Genomic DNA, 14,924 nt, shown 5'->3' on the forward strand with positions numbered 1-14,924 from the left:
CCCGAATGGTACTGAAACTGACGTTGGACTCAAGGCCGTTGGAATGACGGCATGGTCCCTTGGCTGATCTGTCCGATATAAGCTCGCATTACACGGTAGGTCTGAGACAGCTACACCAATTCTTCTTTTCGTATTGACGATTTGACGAGACATCATGATAGTCTATCTGAAAACCAGCTATCCACTCGTGGTGACGTTGGCGCTGTGTAACGTGCCAAAGTTAGTCTAATTATAGTTGGTTCTACAATGATGGAGAGCATTGTGGTAGCCGCCTCTAACGCGGTCTCTGTAACCTCAAATTGGGTCTTGCATTGAATAAGTGATGAAGCATTTAGTTCAGACGGATAGTAGAGCAGTCTGGATCCGATACGTGCGATGACGCACGTACACATGGCAACGGAAGATGTAAGGCTTTCCGCCCAGAATCAGCATTACGAGAAAAGAACCAACATACCTTCTCATCCGGGGTTCCCTTGCATCTTGCATAACCTAACCATCGGTAATGTTGCTTCTCAGAACATGACATATCCATTGTCTTCGTGAAATGTAGGTCATCAGAGCTGCTTATTCGTCAGGTTTCTTATGCCTTCGTAAAGTCAGCATCTAGGTCGTATGCACGATATGCATGGGCTTTGGACGCCTAATCCTGCGCCAGGCATATAAAAGCCTCCTCTCTGGCTTTGTGGAGGCTTCAATTCCGGGCTTCGAAGTGTCATCAGATTTATCAGTATCAATCGCCGACTCCTTCTAAAAATCTGACAACTGAGAATATCACCTTCAAAATGCAGTTCCTCCTCCTCATCGCTGCAACTTTGAGTCTCGGTGCAGGAACTCTGGCTTCCCCTGCACCGGTTTCTAACAGTATTGAGTCGCGGGCTTATCATTGGCATGGTTGTGGCGCCGGTATTGAGGTATGTCTTACATGTTTGCATCTACATCTATACTAGATGCAAAACTAGACCATGAGTTGTTACTGACTCTGCTTGAAGTGCCATTCCGCCAGTGACTGTTGGGCGTCCGAAGATTGCGTGCAGACTGCCCTTGGTGTAAGTGAATGGTGCCAGTCTATATAGTTTCTAAGAAAATTGACCTCGTATGCAGAGCACCGCCAATATCCACTGTGGACAAGATAGTTACCCCACGGCTTGCTGGGCGGTAAGTAACAATTCCTTGGCCTTTTCCTTTTCCTTTTGTCTTCAAGTTTTCTTTCTATCCCCCTTCACTATAAGGTGAGTATGGTGCTCGATGTTCTGACAGCCCTCTGTAGGATTGGACCGATTAGATGTTGGGAGTTTGCATCAACGGCGAGCTGCGCGACGGTCACAGTTGGGAATGTTTTTTAGGTTGATTGAATTTCTCGGGGGATATGGTTATTGTGTGCTCTACACACGTGTTGCAGAAAGAATGATCAATGGCACATCCTAATCAATTGGACGCTTGAAGGCAGTTCCATAAGAGCAACAGGAGTCATAGGCATCTAATTGCTAAAAGGCCATTAGCAAGATCAGAAGTAATCCGGCAATTGTTGTAACTTCCACGTTTGTTTCTCTCTTCAATCAATAACATTTCCATTAATGGAGTCGGAACAGCCGGAGTGGATTGTGCATCGTTCATAATTCTGTTACTATTGTATGCAACTTCTCGTTAAAGATGATCTGGTAAATACAGAGGAACTGTAATTTAGGCCAAGGATGCATTAGGCTAAGTTGGTTTTGTAACTGAGGAAGCACTTATTTCGTTTGTTGTATCGCTGAAGCAGCGCATGTGCAGCTTGAATCAATAAGGAAAAGGGAGGGTGCACCGATGCTTGGTTTGGCTATGTATCCAACACAGAAACGTCTTTAATTTCGAGCTTACTGATTTTAGTCTGCAGGAAGATTAATGCAAGTCAAATGCTCTGATTCAAAACCGATCGCTTGGTTTACCTTGCACATCAATCGTGAGACAATCACTAGAGCCCTCTTGCTAGTACCCATCCACCCAAAAGCCGGTTATTTGACATCCATTCAGAGGTTAGCGACACTTTAGTGCAAGAGCACTTTGCTAAATTGATGTCCTGCTTACAGCATTTAGGCAGATGCATATCGGGGTACATGGCTAAATTATCGATGAGAAGCTCACTGTGGACGAAAAGAGAACCTCATATCTAATTGCGTATCGGTGCTTTTCTAATGAGAAAACAGCCCATAGCCGGCTCCATCTCAACTACACCGAGCTGTTAGTCCGATCCGTCATAGATGATAGGATTTTTGGGCAGAATGGACATCTAACATCGCAGCCCTCATACCCTTTGGAGCAATCATTGCTCCCTTGTTACCCTTCATAATTTCATATTTCAAGCACAACGGTACTATTTCCGATTGACAGTACAATATTCAGCTACGAAGAGCCGATGGTACCCCGACGCAAGATACTCTCGGAGTAATAACTCCGAGGTGGCGTACATTGGGCTGCTCCGTAACCAGTAAACAATTTATCTTGATGCGCACTAATCTTGAAGCAAACTTCAATCATGGATTGCAGAACGGAGCCTGCCAGCTCCTCCAAGTGTGGTCGGATTGGTTAAGTATAATGTCTAGTTTATTGTTTCTCCTCTCCTTCCCTTTTACTCTTATCTTCCTGTGTTGTCCAATTTGATATTAACGGGTGGTAAGGCCTGAGCTTTCAGAAGCGAGGAAATAAATATTTGCTACCAGTTTTCAAGATAAACAAACTCTTTCTACTCAAGAGGGAACTGAGCTCTATGCTGTACTGAAAGGGAATACAAGGGTCACCTGGAGCTTAGAGCACGCTATGCTGCAATATGACTAACGCAAACCCCAGAACGGGCGAATGTGGACTTGACTATAGCCGGATGTCTGGCTTCCAGGTATTCATAGAAGCAGCAGCAGAGCAAGCGTTATTATGGCTTGTGATGTGTCGGCCTACTGATGAAGAAAGCGAGCCTTTGATTCTACGGCTGGAGAAACTCAAGCATGGCACTTTGAAATCGGACCAGCCAGTAAGTCAGTCCGCTGGACTCACGCCTTTCTGGAAGTTTAGCAACCCTAGTGATGTCTCTGAAATCCACTACTTGCAAACAAGCGCAGTCAGAAAGTAATATCTTGCGCATAAGTCGGGTTTGTCATGTGTTTGACCACAGACAATGGTGCAGCTCGCTGAATTCTCATTCTCTGTTTTTGGCTTCTAATTTTATCCTACCTCGGTCAGTTGAGTATCCCATATTTTCTTATGATGTGGATATAAAACCCGTGAGTCCTGTCTGGAGACATAACCGCCCTATCGCTCTCAGTCACTTCTTTATCCTACCCTGTCGCTTTCTTATTCAGCCTCCGCAAAATGGAAGCCTTTGATCTCTCCACTGCTCCCCCAGAGTTCGGGGTCTGGGCGCCAACAATCTATGCTCTTAATGCTTACACGAACGTGATATGGCTCTATGTGTACTATGGCATGATATACCGATCCTACAAGGACAAGTCCTTTGCTATGCCACTCATTTGCCAGTGTCTCAACATCGCATGGGAGATCACCTTCGGTTTCCTATTCTCACTAGACCACTGGTTAATCAGTCTTTCCTTCCAAGTCGCAGTGGTAAGCAACCTTGGCGTCATCTTCGCGGCAATCAAGTATGGGTCCAGAGAATGGGACCGATCCCCTATGATACAACGCAACTTGCCTTGGATATATGGCGGTGGGATATTACTAGCAATTGGAGGACATGTTTGTCTTGCGTCAGAGCTCGGCATGGTGAAGGCTTGCTTCGCGAACGCAATTGTATGTCAGGTTATTCTGAGTGTTGGATATGTCAGTCAGCTTTTGGTTCGAGGAGCCACGCGTGGATTTTCCCTTCAATTATGGTTCGTATGCCCATCTCTCGAAGACAGACAAGATAGAATTGTTGAAAAGAGGCTAAACTTTGAGTCAGGTTCTTCCGGTTCACCGGCTCGTTGACTCTAATCCCGGAATTTTACCTTCGTATTAAGTACTGGCCTGAGGCTTTTGGATGGCTGGGCGAGCCTTTTATGCTCTGGTGCTGTTATCTCTATCTCGGCTTTGATTTGGCATACCCAGTGCTTTTTTGGTATATACAACGACGAGAACAGGAGGAGGCGTTGGCCAAGACTCTCAAGGATAGGTAGCACTTTTCTTTCATTGGCTAAGAGAGGTGAAAAGATGTTGAGGGCTGGTAGAGGTTTGGGGGCTACCTTTGTAAAGTTTTAAATGAGGCAATCCTATTTGTTAGCAGGTGAAGAGAGCTAGGCATGGGGATCTCTTTCCCTTTTGTGTGTGTGTGTGTGTGTGTGTGTGTGTGTGTATTTCCAGGATTTTTGTCCAGTCCTAATCGTTATTAACTCTTGGAATTCCTAGCTCACTTTGCTACTTACAAGCTGTAATATATCTCTCTCATTACTCTTCTCTGCAAGACTTGATGAATATCAGATCAGATGCTATCCGGCGATAGAAGTTAATTTTGAGATCAGATTCATTCAAATACCCAAGCTAGCAAAATGGATGTAATGAATAATACCAAATTCTAATTATCTTATACCACCTCCCCTGCATACTCTTCAGAAAGCTATCCGCAACCTAACTGTTCTCTCCCCAGGATAACCACATTTGTTTCAAGTGACACCAATAGTTATATTTGGGTGGCTACATATGCCTAGCAGGATAGCAGGAAGATAAGGACATTCTTTGCCGGAACACTTTGGATTATGAAATTTAAGCATTCGTTCGACAAATATTGTATCATCTTTATCACCGATACCTTTCCTATCTCCTTTGGGGACCAATCTAACTCATTCAAAATTCCATGAATTATATGGAAGAAAAATTGGTTAGATGGATTCTCTGAATATTTCCACGGCATCGAATCACTGTGAATGAGAGACTCCCTACCAAACACCCGTGTAATTAACGAACCTCAAATCATGCCTGAAGGTAAGTGTTGTCCAACCTCGGCCCACAAGGCTGTGCTGTGGATGTACGTATTAGTTGTCAGTGGGGGCCAAAGGCAGACAGGAATCGACCAGACTAGACTAGACTAGACTAGACCAGACCCTTAACACCTAAGTACCCAGTAATGTAGGGTATTACACAACGGAAGTCATCCATCTCCGAAATGTGCCAACTAATCATTGATCTCAGGTCAGGTGCCAATATTCACTCATAATAATGTCAGTGACTGACTGACTGACTACTGCCTGGTCATCCTTGATGCCTGCTGAGCCGGTGTCAACTTTAGACTTTACGGGTCAGGAGATAACTAACCTACTTAGTAGATGGATAGATAATCTCCACTCAAAGAACTTGTGGCCGTTAGGGTTCCATGGGTACGCCAACGGTTAGACCCGTGGGTTTTTCCCTGGGTGAGTAAAGTAGATAGTGAGCGGAATTCTCCTATCGAGGAGTGAAATTTAATTAGATAACAAAGTAAGTATCTATCGATAAAGCAGGAGGAGCCTGAAATTGTTCGTGCAGGATGGTGGAGAGATTGATGACTGGCGTGAGTGGCGCTTTAGACGCCCAACCTCTCTGTGTCTCTCTCTTTCTTTCACTCACTCACTCGCACAATGGAAGATGCCGTCTTTTGGACGGATTGCTACTAGAAGATACTACCAGCATCCATCCACTGACATCTGTTACAGTAGTTACTTAAATGGTTGGGATGATATTCCTATTTCCCATAGCTAGTCTACCTACCTACACAATACATACTACAGTTTCAATAGCCGCCCACCGCCATGTCAATTGTTCTATAAACAGAATGTTTAATTCGACTCTATAGTAGTAGCTTCAGCGCTTCTGCATGAAGGGGGGGGTCGAGCTTCGCGTAAATTCGAGGACTCTCTGCCTATGATCGAAGACATCAGGGGGAAAGTACCTGAATTTCTTAATTGTCGCCGCCCGCAGCTGATCCCCAAGGCGGCCCAATCTTTGCCAATCCCCCACTTCAGCTGAGCGAAGCGCCCGCGTTTACGAGGCACGAGGGGCCGGTTTTTTCTTGTTTTCGCTCTTATTATTTGACCACTTCTTTTTCTTCTTCTCTTTTCTTCTCTTCCTTTTTCCTCTTTGTTCATTTCTCACCTACTTCTCTTCTAACTACTTTGACTTCCATCGTCAATACGTCTTGAATTTCAGCAGCATCATCAGCATCTTGTTTCTGCTTGAGATCAGGGTTGCCAGCCCCTCCGCCACACTCACGGCTGATTTGCTGCCCACTTATCGACGTCACACCCCACCAGCCTATTCATCTGACCTCTACTATACTATCCACGCACACAGCAAGTTGTTCATAATCACAGAAGAGGGAGGCGGGATATAGGCGGAGCAGATACAAAACACAAAGAAAATCACCGCCATGTATTCCTCCTATCCTAGAGGACGTCACCTCCTCACCGATTCGGAGTCTGACTTCTCCGAATCGGATTACTCCATGGTAGAGACGACTCCACGCCGGAAAGTCACTACTCGTCGACGCTCCATCTCCCGCCACCGCTGGAGCCCCGAACACATCCATAGTAACACCTACCTCAGCCCCGTGATCCATGACCACCACGCGCCTCAACGCTCCGCCTCCACGGGTGCCCGTCGTCGCCCCGATCGTGAGCGCGAACGCGAACGCAACAACAACCAGCCCGTCGCCGTCATCGTCGACGTCCACAACAAATATGACGCCAAAGCCGACGCCAAGACAGATGCGAAGAGCGATGCCAAGAATGACGCTCGGAACAAGAGTGCCACCAAGAACCGGAAACAGGAACACAAGCTAAACCAGAACTACATCGATCCCTACGAGTCGGAGGATGAGACCAGGTTGCGGGATCATCGCCGAGCTCGCACTCGCCCGAGTAGTATCTCCCGGGAGGCATCACCGCTCCCACCTACGAGGGACTATGAGCTCATGCTCGATACGCGGTTCCTTGAGAGGAATGATGCCCGTCAGGACCTGGAGCTCCTGCGTCATCAGCAGGAGATCGCCCGTCTAGAGCGGGAACTGGCTCGTCATCGTGAGACTTCCCAGCATCGTCAACAGCAGCAGTTGCAGCCGCAGCAGCCTCCCCCGCCTCCGCCGGCGCCGGAGCATGAGCATCGCTCTCCCCCTCCTCACCATCATCACCATGAGCTCCGGCTGCTGAGGGAGGAGGATCTATACGAGGACGAGATCAGTGAGCGGCTGCGACGGCTGGAGCGGTACGAGAAGAAGCAGCGCATGGAAGAAGAGCAGCGTGAGGCGGAGCATCGCTACCAACTCATCAAATTCGAAGAGGCCCAGCGTAAGGCTGCGGAGCAGGAGGAGCTCAGCCAGAAGATGCGTCAACGGCAGCTGGAAGAGATCCAGCGCAAGATGGAAGAGGAGGAGGAGAAGGAACGCATCAGGAAAGAGCTGCGTGATGAAGAGGCCAGGCGGATCCTGGCTGAGCAGGAGCGCGCCCGCAAAGAAGCTGCGATGAAGCAGGCCGCTATCGAGGAGTGGAAGCTGAACGAGGAGCGGAGAATGATTGCCGAACGGGAAGAAAGAAAGAGACGTGACGCCGAATTCAAGGAGAGACTACGACTCGAGTTCGGCTACGACGAAGAGCAGCTGGAGAAGATTATCAAGAAGGAGAAGGAACCCGAGAAGCCCAAAGAGCCAGAAAAGCCCAAGGAGGAGCCTGAGAAGCCAAAGGAACCTGAAAAGGAGAAGGAGAAGGAGAAGGAAAAGGAACCTGAGCCCCAACGGACTACCTGGATTAAGGTATGCAATCATCCCCCGCCCCCACCCCCATAACCCTATCCAAATCGTTCATCTAACTCACCGACGCAGGTCCACCGCAAACATCTTCTCCCCGACACACTTATTGCCTACCGCCTACCCTGGGACTGGGACGAGGTAAGTTGGAACCCTAAACACTCTAGGTACCGCCGACGATAACTGACTGTTGACAGCTCGACGGCAACTACATCATCATCAAGCAGTGGATCTCCGAGGACTTTCAGGAAGAGCTGTTCGCTCACTCGCGGCGTCTGCGTGAGGGCAAGCTTGTTGCTCAGCACTCGAGCACCCTGACCGAGCTGAAGGTGAACGACCGAAAGAAGGACAAAATGTACCTGGTCCGCAAGAAGAACCCCGGCTCGCGTGCCTGGATCTTCACTTGATCTCGCAGTTTCTTGACGCGCAACGAAGTGTGATACCATGATTTGATTAGTCTGATTTGGTTCTTGTGTTCTCTTGCCTCGTCTGTCAATATTTCTGTTCTCTTCTTGTTCATTTTCACAGCTATCCTATACAAGATGTTGGCATAATGACTTGTCGAGTCATGATGTTTTGATTTTTTCGTTCCATGAGTTGGGATTTCAACAGTTGCTATATATATGATACAATGATGATGATGATGATGACCAAACGTCGACCCATGCAGTCCGTATCCGAGGCCCTTTTATACCCATAACAATAACAAACTCCGGCCCTAACTAACCCCTTCCCTTCTAAGGAATCTAAAACAGAGAACCTTTACTATAGTCTACAGACAGCCTATTCTCCCTTTGATCCCCACTGGACTTCGGCCCTCAGAATCAACTCCTCGTAGACCGTCCACGCAAGCGCAGAACTAAGCGCTTTCCTCGTAATCCGCAGCCCCAACCCGCCAAATAGACTTCTTACTCCATCCTCTTGCACCATCAACCTCACAGCCCGCATCATGTTCCCATACCGCCCCGGCATCAGCTGCAACCGGGTCTTGACCGCATCGAACGGGTTTGTAATGGTAGTGGCCAGCCCGGCCGCCAATCCCCCAGAGACGAAGTTGATTGATGACGACTTCAGTGGCTGCTGATCAGACGAAGAACCTGATAAGCCCGCCAGTCGCCGTTTCAACTGCTCGTAAAACAAAACGTATAGTCCTGCATACGGCGCATCACGCGCCGCTGTAGCTCCAAATCCGGAAAACAGGCCCCGGAATCCCTCTGTCCTGACTATATCTCGCCCCGCGCTGAAGAGACTCCGATAGGCGTAGTAGTCTGATTCGTAACGAACTTTTAGCACGGTCACTGGCATCATGACGAAGCCAGCAGCAACCCGGGCGGCCGCCCCGGTAGCTAGATTGGCGGTGTTGGACAGTTTGGGCAGTGCGGAAGAGCTATTGGTGACGGGAGCAATGCCATTCGATTGAGCGAGACCCGTGCGAAGGGCGTTGAGGCTCGTAAAATACAGTGCTGAGCCGAAACCCGTGCGAAGGGCAGAAGGGAGTGTACCACGCCATAGATTGCGGATTGGATTCGGAGAGGAGAGGATGGCCTTGAGGGTTGGAAGGAGGGAGGCGTTTTGGGATTGTTGTACACGGGTTTTGAGGAGATCAGCGGGTTGGAGAAGGATGGAAGAGGTAAGGCCCGAGAAGAGCCCTGCGGTGAAGTGGAAGGTCGTCTTGGAGGCTGTTCGATTGATCGTTCGTTAGGGTTTACTCAATGGAGAAAATAGTAGATGAGTGGCCATACAGGTTGAGGTGGTTTTCACCTGCGGTACAGCATAGACCGCATTGTTCGACATGGCTTCGGATCCCGCAGCCAGTGCTAAGAATGTGTATAGATAGAGGAGTGATTTAAAAGGGCACGCGTGATGAGATCAACTCATCCGGGGCACTGCACGACAATGGCTGGAGAAGAATTTGAGATTGAGACAGACCGCTTGAAGCGGTGACGGTCACATTGATGGTAATCAGGATAGCATGGCAAAAGCGAAGAGGCGTGGATTCAGGTTTTGCAAGGATGATAGGTGATAAATATGACTTTTCAGCGAGTGAAAGAAAGAGAAAGGGAAAAAATGTGACAGACGGTGTAGATACGAAGCGGTAGACTCGTTCCTACCCAAAGCGGAGGGCCGTTGGTGAAGTCATCTGGCGCCGGGCGGAAAGCATCTCGATTGGCTGCAGATCACCAGCCACAGTTGCCGCGGCCGTCGCCGCCTCTCAACTTCTTCCGATATCTCCGGCGTAAGGACCTGCCAAAAGTGGCACACCAACAGGTACAGGTTCGGGTTAAGGTTAACGTACCTGTGCAGTGACTGACAGGCACTACTAAAGAACTACTGGGATACATGCTGTTTCTACTTCATAATATCATACCCAACAACCAGGCCTATCGCTGCTCACTGCTTACCATTTACCAATACGTACTACTTACATTCAGTACTACGAAGTACTTACTAGCAGTAGTCACAGGGCTGATCATGTCGAAATACGGAAATTTTCAACAGGAAAATACTTGGTACGCTGCATTTGGGCAAGGTTAGATAATCCAATCCACGAGCTTTCTCCGAGCAGGTGCCCGTCTTAACCACTTTACAGAGTGAGACATAGGGAGGCACTATGGCCTATGCATGCAGAAGAATGCAGGTTGTTAAAACACCATTCCATTCATTCCACTTGGCCACGCTCACGGCGGATGTACTTACTCTGTAATCTTACCGCCCATTGTTCCCGGCGGCAAACCGCTCAGGCCCATCGAACCAATAGGGACCCCGTAAATGGCGGGTGACATACCTTCCTCCGTACTTAACCGTCACATTCACGCCGGTTCGGTTGGACGTTAGGCGACTGGGCTGCAGATCGGGCGTATTAGTCGACGTCACGGTTCATGGGAGCCGGTAAGGCGGAGTAACTGGTAAGTTCGATGGCCACCCTCAGTTGTCAAACTTAACTGCCCTGCCTTTTCCTTTCCTCTCTTTTGGGGAATCTGGCCTTTCTTCAAGAAGTTACCCCTGCTATGCCCTCCTGCTCGTAACTCCCGTCGTTCCATTGTGGTCCGCCAGAGACGTCACCAATCCCTCCACCCTGCGGAGAGCTGAGCTGAGTCTCCGTCACCCATCATGCCTCTCTCATCCTTCCTTCCCCATGTTCCATATCCACCCTCCAGGGAAGGATATTGGAGTCCCGTCACATCTACGCTGAATTGGTGCGAGGAGGTATGCGCGCTCAGTTTTACTTCATCCTTTGGTCACACTTTTACTATTACAATAGGTTGCTAACCATCATGCGAACGAGATAGGATTACTATGCCACCATCTACTCCGCAGAGATCGTCAACACCCTGACAAACCTGCTCTTTATGGCCCTTGGAATCAAGGGTTTCTTAAGTTGTCGTCGCAATGGACATGATTCTATCTTCCAGGTCGCTTACCTTGGCTATCTGCTGGTCGGAACTGGGAGCTTCCTCTTCCATTCAACGTTGAAATGTAAGTGAGGTATTATAGTGGGGGAGGGGTAGCCTGTGTCGTGCAAAATTGCTGATCCGTGCATGATACTCATAGATCCCATGCAACTGGTCGATGAACTGTCCATGATATACACCACGTGTCTGATGTGCTATGCGTCCTTCTCATACTCCAGACCGAATGGCTTCCGCGTCGTCCTGGGCATCTTCCTTGCCAGTTTGGCGATCTTCATCACCCTTTACTACCACTACCTCCAGGACCCCCTGTTCCACCAGAACGCATATGGCATCTTGACAGCCATCGTCCTCATCCGCAGCATGTACACCATGGAGGTGACGCTGCGTCCTCGCTGGCGTCATTCGACGGAGGAGGACAGGCTTGCGCGTGAGAAGCAGGGCCTGCCTGTTCCGACCAAGGAACACCAACATTACGAAAATGTACGGGACATCAAGACTCTCAAGACCATGTGGTTCATGGTTATCTACGGTTTGAGCGTGTTCCTGGGCGGATTTGCCATCTGGGGCCTGGACAATGCCTTCTGTTCGAAGATCCGCGGATGGCGCCGGCAAGTGGGTCTTCCCTGGGGTATTCTACTGGAAGGCCATGGTTGGTGGTATGTTTCGCACTGACACCCTGCGTGCTGTCCCCTGCATACTAATCCATCTACTAGGCATCTGATGACTGGCCTTGGGGCCTATATGTACCTCGTTTGGGGCATCTGGCTTCGACACTGTTTGAACAACCGCCAAGAGGAGTACCATCTCTGGTGGCCTCGCTTTTGGAACATCCCCGAGGTTCTCCGCACCAGCGCCCCAGGCAAGGGCGCGAACGGGGTGGCCAAGAAATCAAATTAACTGGACTCATTCCTACCCTTATTTCTTTGGTGTTTTAGACCTGACCTCTTGAGGAGCCTCGAGGACTGGAGCTTCGAGTGCTCTTCTGCGTCAGGATGATCGCTCACTTACAGTTTTGATTGATTGAGTTGCTTATAGACCTGCTCTGAGCTGCTCCGAAGTATACCATTATATCCTATAGATAAGAAATTGAGACCAAGAGATAAATATAGATCTCTCTATCGGGGTATTTCATTGGATACGCAAGTATCTATCTCACTGGAAACGTATATGCGTAGTTACATCGAACGTCTTGCAGAGCGGGCACTGTCTATACAACCGCTGGAGTAGTGTGCGATCTTTATCCACAAACGAACAATCACCTATTCACAGCTTTGACTGGGCAGGATTCTTCTTCGGCCGTTCAGGACGCGGAACATGCTCCTTCCACCTAGAATCGATCGTGACCTTCTCGACCTGTGACTTCCGACTCCACTGTTCCTGGAATTCTCGCTCCTCGGTTCTCCAACGCTCCAACTCAGCGCCCAACCATTTACTCGCCGCATCGGCACACTCTTTAGGAGCCTCCTGAGCAAGCAGGTGGCCATACTCGGCAAGATAAACATCGCGCACCCTACCAGCAGGAGCCCCACCACTGCCTCCCAGCCCCGTTCCTGTAGCAGCCATCTTATCCGCCATCATCTCAGGCAAACACATATCCGACTTACCTCCAAAGATATAGCAGACACTGGGACGAAGATGCGGGAGCATAGCGAACACTCGTGACGGTTCTGGCCGGTAAAATGGCCATGAGCCCAGATGGTCGGGATTAAGATCCGGGTGAGTCACTTTGTTCACGGGGACCTTCTTTCCTGGGGGCCCATCGTAGTTCGGGCGCGAGAAGGTGAAGACTTCTTGGTGGAGGGTTGTTCTAAGCGTGACGGGGCGGTCACCGCTTCCCTCCTTTTGCTGGGATTCGTCTAGTGGGTGAATTGCCGTGGGCAGCTCGCGGAGACCGTGCTCGATCCAGCGGTCGAGGACGCGAGAATCCCAAGCTAGGTAGAATGGGTTTCGCTTGAAGGCTTCTGCGGCGGCTTTGCGGGATGGCCATGTGTCTCGTCGGTAGGTGGATAATTGGGTCGTTTTGGCGATCCGTTGTCTTTGTCGCATGGCCATCTCGAGCCCGTCGAGCTGGGTGGATTCACGTTGTATTACGGGGTCCAGGAGGACTAGGCTGTGGATGAGACGTGGGTGCATAAGGCATAGCTGTGCGCTGTGGGAGGCGTTAGGTTATGGGTTCGTGGTGGGGTTGGGTTGGGAAAGCATACAGGTGTGCACCGCCCATGCTATGTCCTATCCCGACGATGGGCCGAGGCATTTCTTTGCGTTTGACGTTGATAAGGTGAAGGAGGTCTCTGGGATGGTCGAACCAGCTGGCTATATGCACCTCGTTAGCATTATTCCGGCAGCTGACGAGAAAAGAAAAGGGTTGGTTTCGTACGGTCGTTGCCCAGGAGGTGTTCATTTACTACACTGCTCTCGCCCTGGTGCGCGACATCTGCCATCCATATACTTCTAATTCGGAAGCCTTTTGCTTTTGATCGAGCGTATAGCTCCTCCCATAGAGGCTCATAGAGCTCCTTGTATATAGATTAGCCACTGTCACTTTAATTCGGCATTGCGATGTCATCAAACCTTGGGAAATCCATTGGCATGCGCAGCAAGAATCGTTACATCCCCTGGCTGTGGGTTGGGGTTATCGAGCGGGATATATTGCTTCACTACCAGGTTTAGTACATCTTCTTGGCCATTTGCCGTCGCCGCGGGATACTCCCTGATATGCTGGCATTCGACGTTGTGCTCAACGACCCGAAAGGGACCAGAGGAATTTGAAGATAACGACATTTCTAATTTTGAATCAATCAAGTGAACTTCGTAGTGTCGTACGACTCCACGGCGACTCTGGTATATATGGATCAAAAGCAAGGGGGAGCACTTATTCCCCGGATCGGAGGGTTGGAACTGCCGGGGCTGACGATGAGCCGAGGCTCAGGATCAAGAGCGACCGGGGAAAAATGGCCGATCCCTTGATGGATTGTAATGTCAAGCGGGGAACGTGAATGGTCGGCTGATACCACTAGTCACGATACAGAGTAACGGTTACGGCTGGGGGGATCGGGTTATACGTATTGCACTTGTCTTGCCATTGATAATGTCAAAGTAGACGTCCCTTAACATATCAACAGGCAAGATGGCCGAGTTGGTCCAAGGCGTCAGGTTAAGGTCCACCTTAATACCCAGCTTCACAGCTTCCTGATCATCGTAAGATGGCGTGGGTTCGAATCCCACTCTTGTCATATCTTTTTGTCTTTTTTGCTTTGGCACAAGCCCTATATGTGCACTATATGATGTATGACATAAATGGATTCTGTTTTTATGGAATTTTTCATCGGTTATCGCTAAGTACACAAGATTCTGTACCTAGTAAGATCAGTTAACAGATTGCGGGTGGGCTTGCGAGCCTCGCAAGGTAGTAGGGTAGAACTCAATATATATCTGGTGCCGTGCTAGGAGTTAGTACTGCTCCTTAAGCAATCACCGACTATTATTGAAGCTACTAAAGAAGTTGGTTTGAACAACCATATTTATCACTGCTTACTCCACCATTCCAGGACTACGAAGGTCCGTACATAAAACACTATGGACCCCAATCACTACTGATTCACCACACTGCAATCTACATAGATGTACCCACATGGGAAGTTGATTCACTAGTTGCTTCCTTCCGAGACATGCCGCCGCGGCTTCCCTACTTATTGTTTGTCCGCAAGACCATAACATCAACAACATATCATCAGGATCACAGCTTACAGTTTCAAAAGCTCATATTATATTCTATACAT

The 14,924-nt window shown here is 49.1% G+C and overlaps 7 protein-coding genes and 1 non-coding gene across 8 annotated transcripts; 5 read left to right on the forward strand and 3 right to left on the reverse strand.

Annotated features, from left to right (window-relative positions):
• Window positions 1-782: 782 nt before the first annotated feature.
• Window positions 783-1,282, forward strand: BO79DRAFT_252306 (uncharacterized protein; the record flags this gene model as incomplete). Its single annotated transcript, XM_025685919.1, has 4 exons — window positions 783-911; window positions 990-1,046; window positions 1,102-1,155; window positions 1,268-1,282. 4 exons carry the CDS (start codon window positions 783-785, stop codon window positions 1,280-1,282), a joined length of 255 nt encoding a protein of 84 aa, XP_025542314.1.
• A 2,057-nt stretch (window positions 1,283-3,339) lies between these two features.
• On the forward strand, window positions 3,340-4,139 carry BO79DRAFT_225988 (uncharacterized protein; the record flags this gene model as incomplete). Its single annotated transcript, XM_025683764.1, has 2 exons — window positions 3,340-3,857; window positions 3,926-4,139. 2 exons carry the CDS (start codon window positions 3,340-3,342, stop codon window positions 4,137-4,139), a joined length of 732 nt encoding a protein of 243 aa, XP_025542315.1.
• Window positions 4,140-5,739: 1,600 nt separating this feature from the next.
• On the reverse strand, window positions 5,740-6,314 carry BO79DRAFT_75754 (uncharacterized protein). The gene has a single exon (XM_025689706.1). The coding sequence runs from the start codon at window positions 6,078-6,080 to the stop codon at window positions 5,772-5,774; it is 309 nt and encodes a 102-aa protein (XP_025542316.1). The 5' UTR covers window positions 6,081-6,314; the 3' UTR covers window positions 5,740-5,771.
• BO79DRAFT_285782 (uncharacterized protein) lies at window positions 5,863-8,399 on the forward strand. The gene is made up of 3 exons (XM_025688399.1): window positions 5,863-7,738; window positions 7,808-7,873; window positions 7,930-8,399. The coding sequence occupies exons 1-3, from the start codon at window positions 6,362-6,364 to the stop codon at window positions 8,137-8,139; spliced, it is 1,653 nt and encodes a 550-aa protein (XP_025542317.1). The 5' UTR covers window positions 5,863-6,361; the 3' UTR covers window positions 8,140-8,399.
• BO79DRAFT_75751 (putative mitochondrial carrier protein) lies at window positions 8,347-9,836 on the reverse strand. Its single transcript, XM_025689705.1, has 2 exons — window positions 9,475-9,836; window positions 8,347-9,411 (listed from the first exon to the last, which is right to left on the reverse strand). Exons 1-2 carry the CDS (start codon window positions 9,524-9,526, stop codon window positions 8,516-8,518), a joined length of 948 nt encoding a protein of 315 aa, XP_025542318.1. The 5' UTR covers window positions 9,527-9,836; the 3' UTR covers window positions 8,347-8,515.
• An 862-nt stretch (window positions 9,837-10,698) lies between these two features.
• Window positions 10,699-12,244, forward strand: BO79DRAFT_285783 (ceramidase). The gene is made up of 4 exons (XM_025688400.1): window positions 10,699-10,939; window positions 11,023-11,209; window positions 11,285-11,801; window positions 11,859-12,244. Exons 1-4 carry the CDS (start codon window positions 10,844-10,846, stop codon window positions 12,040-12,042), a joined length of 984 nt encoding a protein of 327 aa, XP_025542319.1. The 5' UTR covers window positions 10,699-10,843; the 3' UTR covers window positions 12,043-12,244.
• Window positions 12,245-12,300: 56 nt separating this feature from the next.
• Window positions 12,301-13,976, reverse strand: BO79DRAFT_190360 (putative toxin biosynthesis protein). The gene is made up of 4 exons (XM_025680725.1): window positions 13,717-13,976; window positions 13,523-13,661; window positions 13,350-13,458; window positions 12,301-13,294 (listed from the first exon to the last, which is right to left on the reverse strand). Exons 1-4 carry the CDS (start codon window positions 13,924-13,926, stop codon window positions 12,409-12,411), a joined length of 1,344 nt encoding a protein of 447 aa, XP_025542320.1. The 5' UTR covers window positions 13,927-13,976; the 3' UTR covers window positions 12,301-12,408.
• Window positions 13,977-14,266: 290 nt separating this feature from the next.
• Window positions 14,267-14,378, forward strand: BO79DRAFT_t59. The gene has a single exon. It is a non-coding gene; the product is annotated as a tRNA-Leu (tRNA).
• The last annotated feature ends 546 nt before the right edge of the window (window positions 14,379-14,924 follow it).

The sequence above is a fragment of the Aspergillus costaricaensis genome (genome assembly GCF_003184835.1).
Source record: "Aspergillus costaricaensis CBS 115574 unplaced genomic scaffold BO79scaffold_7, whole genome shotgun sequence".
Classification (NCBI taxonomy): domain Eukaryota; kingdom Fungi; phylum Ascomycota; class Eurotiomycetes; order Eurotiales; family Aspergillaceae; genus Aspergillus; species Aspergillus costaricensis.

Bases quoted from the DNA above. Each gene is read 5' to 3' on its own strand.
- BO79DRAFT_75754 (XM_025689706.1), bottom strand. From the start codon at position 6,080: ATGAACAAAGAGGAAAAAGGAAGAGAAGAAAAGAGAAGAAGAAAAAGA.
- BO79DRAFT_285782 (XM_025688399.1), top strand. From the start codon at position 6,362: ATGTATTCCTCCTATCCTAGAGGACGTCACCTCCTCACCGATTCGGAG. The intron at 7,739-7,807 runs GTATGCAATCAT...TCACCGACGCAG, and splicing joins AACGGACTACCTGGATTAAG to GTCCACCGCAAACATCTTCT. The intron at 7,874-7,929 runs GTAAGTTGGAAC...GACTGTTGACAG, and splicing joins TACCCTGGGACTGGGACGAG to CTCGACGGCAACTACATCAT.
- BO79DRAFT_75751 (XM_025689705.1), bottom strand. From the start codon at position 9,526: ATGTCGAACAATGCGGTCTATGCTGTACCGCAGGTGAAAACCACCTCA. The intron at 9,412-9,474 runs GTATGGCCACTC...TCAATCGAACAG, and splicing joins GGTGAAAACCACCTCAACCT to CCTCCAAGACGACCTTCCAC.
- BO79DRAFT_285783 (XM_025688400.1), top strand. From the start codon at position 10,844: ATGCCTCTCTCATCCTTCCTTCCCCATGTTCCATATCCACCCTCCAGG. The intron at 11,210-11,284 runs GTAAGTGAGGTA...TGATACTCATAG, and splicing joins CTTCCATTCAACGTTGAAAT to ATCCCATGCAACTGGTCGAT. The intron at 11,802-11,858 runs GTATGTTTCGCA...TCCATCTACTAG, and splicing joins CTGGAAGGCCATGGTTGGTG to GCATCTGATGACTGGCCTTG.
- BO79DRAFT_190360 (XM_025680725.1), bottom strand. From the start codon at position 13,926: ATGTCGTTATCTTCAAATTCCTCTGGTCCCTTTCGGGTCGTTGAGCAC. The intron at 13,662-13,716 runs GTTTGATGACAT...TCTATATACAAG, and splicing joins ATGCCAATGGATTTCCCAAG to GAGCTCTATGAGCCTCTATG. The intron at 13,295-13,349 runs GTATGCTTTCCC...CGCCTCCCACAG, and splicing joins AGCATGGGCGGTGCACACCT to CGCACAGCTATGCCTTATGC.